The sequence below is a fragment of the Gavialis gangeticus genome, unplaced genomic scaffold (assembly GCF_001723915.1).
Source record: "Gavialis gangeticus isolate Ggan-Ray unplaced genomic scaffold, GavGan_comp1, whole genome shotgun sequence".
Taxonomy (NCBI): Eukaryota; Metazoa; Chordata; order Crocodylia; family Gavialidae; genus Gavialis; species Gavialis gangeticus.
Genome location: NW_017728995.1, coordinates 57,775,237 through 57,783,426, shown reverse-complemented (window position 1 = coordinate 57,783,426; position 8,190 = coordinate 57,775,237). Strand labels below are relative to the sequence as shown.

At 37.1% G+C, this 8,190-nt stretch overlaps 1 protein-coding gene across 4 annotated transcripts in view; it reads right to left on the bottom strand.

Annotated features, from left to right (window-relative positions):
• The window catches only part of PIK3CB (phosphatidylinositol-4,5-bisphosphate 3-kinase catalytic subunit beta), a 230,936-nt gene that overhangs the window by 49,975 nt on the left and 172,771 nt on the right, over nt 1-8,190 (bottom strand). For all 4 annotated transcript variants that reach the window (XR_002095095.1, XM_019503673.1, XM_019503675.1 and 1 more), the window contains 3 exons: nt 7,562-7,692; nt 3,694-3,744; nt 1,833-2,021 (listed from right to left, as the gene is read on the bottom strand). Coding sequence is in view for 3 of the 4 variants with exons in the window: in XM_019503673.1 (XP_019359218.1) it covers nt 1,833-2,021; nt 3,694-3,744; nt 7,562-7,692 (371 nt within the window). In the remaining variant the exon portion in view is untranslated. The remainder of the gene's footprint in view (nt 1-1,832; nt 2,022-3,693; nt 3,745-7,561; nt 7,693-8,190) is intronic.

The following is an 8,190-nucleotide window of genomic DNA, read 5'->3' as shown; positions in this document are numbered from 1 at the left end:
TCCTGAAGGTGGGCCCGAAGACAAGGGATCAATTCAGGAGAGATTAAGAGCTGAACAGACCCGACCCTGGTTGAGGCGGGCCTCACAGGTGAGAAGATATCATCCCAGAGAAGGTTACAGGGAGCAGACTCCTCCCAGGCTTTGGATGTGGTAAGGGTGGGGTAAAAGGGAGGTTTGGAGTCCCATAAAAAAAGACAAGGGTCATGACCCCTCTGGGACTACTGACAGTGAACTGCCTCCCCCATTAATCAACATCAAAGTTGTGGCAGGCAAGTAAAGGCAGCGCTCAGAACCATCGAGGTGGCCTTGGGGTGCAGTCTCACCCTGGTGTCGCTAGGGAGGCACCAACCAAAAAGGGTGCGAGGCCTTACAGCACCTACCAGCGACAACTACATTAAAGAACTTCATTACAATATTCCCGAAGTTAATTCCACAGATAGAAACAAATATCATCTTGGTATGACAATCTCTAAGAATCATACGTCATTCAGTGAACAGTTCTAGCAACAGTAAGACTGAAATTAAAGCAAGCAGATGTACTGCAGCAAGTATCTGGTTCTGTCACACTGGGTGTTGGGTTTGTTAAAGCTCTGTGAGATTTTGCTTTATCTACTGAATATGCATTAAAACTAGGCAAATTTCAAACAGAAATATAAGACAACATTATTTTTTGTAGTATTTATGGCTTTAAGTTAGTTTGTGAATTAAGAACATTATAACCATGAAAAATATTTTTTTCTGTGCAATTCACAAACAATATTGATCAACATTTTAGGAATAAAAATGGTTTTGATTACTTGATAACACTATAAGGGAAAATTTCACTTCATAAGTGCCTTAGGAGAATAAACATTTCAGTAAAAAGTCTGAATTATGAAGTCATCAGCTGATCTTCAGAATCGCAAAAGACACAGCAGCTGTTTTCAGGTTCACTAAGTACATAGTCCACTAATAATGGCATAACAATTTTTGTCCTTTCCCTTGTTAAAGAAACCTGAAATAGATTCAAAAGTTACCATCCAAAAAGTTCCTACCTTTTCTCAAGAAGCTATGCAAAACTGAGATTCTATGTAGAATGTTGTTGGAAAATGTAAATTTGCCACTTACAACGAAGAAAAGAGGGTTTCCTATACAGCACCTTGTGGCAGTCTCATTCTACAAATTTACTTTTGGTAAATTGCAGCAACATGACACTTGAATACTCTAATTATTTCTACAGCAGCTTTATGAAAATTTTACTCAAGTAAGTTGTCTCACAAAAGGAAAAGACAAGTTACTTTGTAAAACTAACGTGCACCTTAGATATTTTATGCAAAAAGTCAATTATTCACTTTATTAACTACTGATTAATTTCTTTGAGCAATTAGTTTTAGAAAGGTTTAACCAAACAAATTAACATAAAGGAGGAGTCTGAATCCAATAATTTAGCCTTGCAGGTTCAATCCAAGCCCTGGGCTTATAAATGCTTATATCCATATACATACTAAATCTGCACAGGCGAATAAAACACCAAAAATTAATTGGGTTAGTTTTATTTGTTTCCAATTTTCCATGGACTGTTCAGTTGTCATTTAGAAATAAATTTGGAGTCTTCTAGTTTAAAGGAACTTTAAGCACATTCCTTCCCTGGTATTTTTTTAAAGAAGAAATTCTGATGACCTGTTCTTAATGCTTACCACTTTAATTAGAAGCAACATGCTTCTGCAAAATTTATTACACACTTCGTTTTATACAAAGCTTGGCAAAACACTTCCAATATTTGCATGCACAGGAAATTTTTTGCTCATGATTTCTCCCTAGTATTTTTAGACTGCCTTTCTCATTCACCTCACCTGAGCAACATCTTCAAGTTTGTTCCATTTTACAGAAAGCAGCAATTTTGGCAATGATTGTGGAAAATTTTCACGGCAGTCATAGCGCAATGTCCAAATAAGATCCATTTCATTTTCACAGAGTTGAGACAAGGGGTCCCTTTCCATGATTTCTTTTAGCACAACATAGAACTTCTTGCCACCTCGACCCTAGAAAAATACAAGTTAGTTAAGTAACTTCAAGAATCAAACACATTATAAAAGACAATGACTTGTTTGATCTAATACCCTATGTTAAATCTACACCAGGAGGGGAAAAGAAAGAAAGACTCATTTTTTAAAAATATAAGGAAACATTTCTTAGTCTAGTAATGGAAGGAGATATCTAGACAACAGTTCTAGAAACTGATTCAAAATTCAATTTACAAAAATGTACTTGGAAAAAGTCATTTAACTTCAGTGTTAATGACACTAGATGGCAATCTTGCTGTTTTCTTAGCTCAGTCTTGTTCAGGAAGCACCTATTTTTCTTTTGTTTTCAAACAAACAAATTTTATGTCCACAGATAGGTTATATGCAAGTAAAAATTAGAAGTCATGGATGCACTTCCACCCATAATAGAAAGGAAACGGTTTTTGTAAATGCTAACACAGGCATCATTTAAACTGCTAAAACCTGTTTTATTCTGAGAATATCTTTTTTTCCATTTTATATTGATAGTTAACACAATTTTGATTTCTGGAAGGTCAAAGTTAATTTTACTTTTAATAGGTTTAATACTGAATTTTCTATTTTAAGAAGACTGTGATGATTAATCAATCCCCCTTGTTCAGTAGATGCACCCTTATAATGCATGTTACAAAGGAAAGAAATTAAGCTGAGAAAATGTTTCTATCAATTTAAAATGCAAAACAAGGTGTAATGAAATATAATAGAAGTTACTGCTTCTTGATGCAACTGACCTGTATGGGTATGGACAAGGGTCCCATTTATTTTGGAAAAAATGCCTTTTTCCCAGTTCAAATAGGGAGCATAACACCATTCAAGCAGTTTGTGGAGGAAAGATCTAGCGGTTCCACAACAGACTGATAGCTCTTTAAACTATGTTGCTATTTTGTATTGCCATGTGTAACACTTGCTCAGTTACATGTGGTACAAGGAGGTTCCCTATGAGGAAGGTCATCCCTAATAGCCCTCCAAAAGGAGGGAGAACAGCTGGTTCCCTGACAGCCTGCTCAGAGGTGAGCTGACAAGGAGTCCTGCGGTGACCCAGCTGCTACAATGAGAGACACAGGACGGAGCAAGCAGCAGTGCCACTGCCCTTCAGTCCCTTGTATAGTCTCAGGTCTCCCTGGGATCATGCGAGGGGTGGGTAGCATTCTCCTGCAGCTTGATCTATTTTGGGTCTCCCCAGGACAGCTCAAACAGTGGCACGCACCACTGTCCCATACTCTTTGCACAGTTCCTGGAATTCCCAGGAAACCTCCAACAACCAAGTACACCAAACAGTGCCCAACCTACTTTTATCTTTAAATTTGTAGGCGATCAGAAACCAAAGTAAAAATTTTTATTAGGAAGAATCCATGAAAAGTAAGATACAGTTGTCTTTTTTAAAGCATCCCTTGTCAACTCTGTCAACTCCAACCGAATTGCTGCCTAGATAGATGATTTGAAGAAAAGACTTAATGCCTAAAAAAGTGGTAATCTTAAAAAAAAGAAAAGAAAAGAAAAAAAAGATAATGAAAAAATGAAAACACATCTACTAAAGATTCTGAGTTTGAGTTCACGTATATACTTTATATTAGAATAATACAAAGTGACAGAAAAGTAACCTTAATTTAAATATTATTTTCTTAAAAAGAGACTTGGGTTGGATACTCACTGCCATAGCACTGTCACTGCTTTTTGCAATTTCAGCTGCCTTTTCAAGTATCTGTAAAAGGATAACAGTGTAAGGATTAGGTTTAAATAAAAAATCTGACCGCATTATGCGGAAACGTTGCAAAAGGAAAGCAATGAAGTGGCATTTGCGGTGTCATTTATATAACTAGGAATCTGATTAAATATTTATTCAGTCTTAAAATTCTATCTGATTTTAGGGCATATGTCCTAACAAGTATTATTCCTCTCCAATAGAAGTGTGTTTTTTATTGATAGCTGATAAAACAAATTCTTCTATAAAACAGAATAGTATTCACAATCACACGTGCACTACATAACAGCTATGAGCTTGGGGAATACAAATACCAGTGCAACGTATTGTTCACAAACAATATTGACCTAAAAAACACTTATTTTTCAGGCAACTTGAAGGTAGCAATCTGTGTAGATCTAGCTATCTTTTATTAGACAAACTTAAATACTTGGGAAAAAAAAATTTAGGCAAGCTTTCGGGTTTAAAAACCCTTCGTCAAGCTGAGGAAGTCTCTGCAGTTGTTGTGTGCTCTTCCTGGATGGAATGAATAGTAAAGCAGCCAGAGGCTGGGCTGGTATTTTTCCAACTATTTAAGTTGGTCTAATAAAAGATATCAGATTCACCCAAAGAACCTTGTCTGCCTATGTCCTTAGACCAGGGGCAGGCAATTATTTTGGGCAGAGGGCCACTTACTGAGTTTTGGGAAGCCATCAAGGGCTGCATAACAGGCAGTCAAGGGCAGATAAATATTAATTTTCTAAACTTTTTAGGCTCCCTGCAAGCCAGATAGAATAGCTTGGCAAGTCGCATCCGGCCCACAGGCTGCATTTTGCCCACACCTGCCTTAGACCAACGCGGCTACAACCTACGTCCCTGTGTAGATCCAGGTAATTTGGCATCAAAGACTCTGATACAGGGCACGAAAGCACAAAGTTCTCCCCTTTCTCTTTAAACATCATAAGTCAATTTAATTGTTGGAAAGCTTTTAGGTTATATCCTTAGAAACTGCTGTCAAGTATCTATCCATAAAACACATCTTCAGCCATGTTGACTGTCACTCACTGCACGGTTGCTCACTGACTTGATAAGTAGTTCTATTCCATGCCCCTTCATTCCTTGTTGGATGTGCTCGAACTGTCAGTATTAATGTCAATTATAACCCTGTTGTGGTGAGATATTCTAATTTAGATAGCTGCCACACTGAAAAAGATTAAGATTTTTAACCAAGTTTTACAGTCCCCTGAATGTATAGAACATATAGTAACTGATGATGCTGACTGGATTTGAACCAACAGCATTTATCTTTTTACCAGTACTCTGAGCCATTCAGTGGCCATATACTATCAGTACTTTCACAAGTTGTATCAAGAAAGTGGTACTGTGAAAAAAGCAGCCATGAGCATAGAACTGGAAAGGATTTTCTGGGTCAGTCCCCTGACTTCAACAGCCACCACACCAAATAATTATTTCATAAACTGATTAAGCTCACTCCTAAAAATAACTTAGGAGTAGTAGGGGCAAAAATGCCTATTAAAAGGCTGTTCCAAAAATCTCACCGTTCTGTTAGTTAGAAACCTCTTCTTACTCCAACCTACATTTACTGCTGAACAATTTATACTTATTTGTTTTTATGCCAACATTATCCTTCAATTTAAAAACTTCTCTCTACAGTTCAGTGTTAATCAATCTTTCCCTGCTGATTTGTTTGCGGTAATCCTATCCTTCTCTCAGCATTCATTTTCCTAGGCTAAACAGTTCACGCTCTTTGTCTCCTCTCCTATGACTGGCTTCAGTTAAGCTAGTGAGGGGCTACATTTCCTTTTTGCAGATGAGCTGATGTTGTGGTGCATCTTTAAGATCAACGATTCCCAAACCACGCTCGGACATCTGATTGTAAGGGTATTCTGCCATAGATGCTTAATCTGATTTGAAAATTTGAACAAATAACTGCAGATCCAAATTCTCAGCTGTATATTAGTCAAATAAATGCACTGATCCATTCTGCCAGCTGAGGACCTGAACCAGCCAATCATTTTAATCCAGAAAGACCTTCAACAAAAAAGATGAGCTTTGATTCCTGGGAAAGATTTATTTGGAGCCACCTCTGGAAGTGTCACATCATTAATGTTATTAGTTTATCCCCAAAAATGGAACTGAACTCTTCAAGTGAAGGTATCTTTCTGTGCTCTGAATTTACCAAAGACATTGCAACACATTTCCACCATTCTGGAGTATTAAAAGTAGTGTGCTTTTGAGAAACTGAAGCACACCAAAAAACTGACAAATTTAGCTGCTTATTCAAGGTTGATTTCTACAAGCGAGTATTCAACTACCTGTGCAGCCACTATAGAAAAAGGACAGGAAATTCCCCCAGGTTCAAGTATACGACTTCTGGGGTACAACTGAAGACAAAGCCATCTAATAACAGTTGTGACAGATAAGGAACATTAATCTGTCAGATATCTTTTAAATACTATAAATAGATAACTACTTGCAAAAAAAGTAGCCAGATTTTATTGAGATATATGAATGTGTTAGAACATAGGACTTTTTAGATGTATGTAATAAAAAAGCACAAAAGAAAATATGAACACAAAAAATACCTAGTAGTGTAGGCAATATACTTAAAAAATAATGCTAGGAAAACAAAAACTTCAGCATTTTTTGAGAAATTATGCAACTAAGAAAAAAAAAAAAAATCAACAGGCGGTCCAAGTAAACAGATGATATAATTGCCCAAATTTATTTTGGTATGAGAAGTTGCTGCACTTTCAGGAAGTGGCATTTCCCATTCTAATCAGGAAAATGACTGTTTACTGGTTATAAATTACTTATGCATATATAGTTTTGGAGGCTTTCCTGACATTCTGTGACAGATTAGCAGGGATCTGCTGTCATTTTGAATTACAGAATTAATTATTACTGTATTTTATTATCATGATTTTTGCCTTGTTCTTGTGACTTGTATTTGAGAATGACACTGATCAAGACAGCCTTGTTTTTGGAATTTGCATGTGTTTCTCTATCAAAGGTGATGATCTCAGCAAGAATTTAACCAAGCTGGTGCTAACTTTCCTACAGAAGAACTCTAGAATAACATATGGGGAAAATAAAACCTTATTTCAACACATGTCAGTGACTGGCTGCTTTTAACACTTATTTTATGACTGACTTGTCTCCTGGGATTAGCTTTACTTGCTTGTTTGTAACTAGACCAGCTGTCTAGCATTTATACTATAGTTACTGAACTGTATTCTGAACAGAGATTCAAACACACCTCCCTCTACTTGGGCAGAGATTTGTACTCGTATTGGTGGCATTACATGGGGCAATATAAGTTGATTTAGTTTAGAGCAGGCTTAAGTTCATTTTAGCATAGAAACAAGCATAAAATTGCTTTCCACAGAATAATTTTAGTTGCTGAAGAAGAAAGGTTTATAGAGAACAAATAAAATAAATTCTTATGAACAGAAGTGTCATCCTTTTGAGTTATGATTGAACTATTGAATGCGTTTATACTGAAGTGTCCAGAATGCCAGCTACAGTATATTTTTTATTAAAGACAGCTATAAAATTAAAAAAGAACCAAAAACACAACATTATTTTGCTGACCTTCAAAAGTACAAAAGGTAACAGACATGTGGGATGTTAGAAAAAAGTATGCTCAAAGACTTGGCTTCGATGTCTTGAAACCAAGGCATCAAGACACAATTACATATTCCATGTTTAAGTAAAGCAAAAAGACAGGAAGGGTGGAATTCAATAGAAATTCACGATTCGAGTTAAAAATAGCCACTTACATACTAGCATTTGTGCTTCTTATTTAATTTCTTACCTTATCAAAGGGAGGGTAATAAATAGGCAGTTTTGAGTATTCTTGAAATTTAATGTGCAAAGCTGTTGCATTTTCAGTGTAAGGATTAGTTTGTACTGTTCCCATTGGATTCAACATTTCTTCAAGTTCATCTAAAAACATTAGAACAATTAGTTATAGTACAAGACCTCTTTAGAAATGCAAGCAAGACTTGAAAAGAGTGATGCCATGAGTAACTTCTTCCTGTGTCAGTTGTACACTTTGTGTGGAACATACATTTTGCACTGCACGCCTAGTACAGATCTGTCTCTTAACACTCACATTGTTATAGCTTAGGAAGATCACCCCAGGAAGAGGATCATCTGGTACTAAAAGCAGCGTGGCTTTTACAGTACCTACTCTACTGAAGAGAGGTACAACAGGAAAAAACAAGGGTAGCCAAGATGTCCCCATGACATGTCAGTCCTTAGCTGCAATGTCAGCCCAAAAGGGATCTGCACCCCGTGAGAGGCCACGCTCCCTACTTAGGCGACAGGTGGGGGTGCAAGCAGTGCCCCCCCTACGAGCGTCAGCCGGGGAATGGGAGTGCGAGATGAAGTGTTGCAAGATGAACTTCCCGGTTGATGTGATCAGCTGCAGGGGGGAGCCCC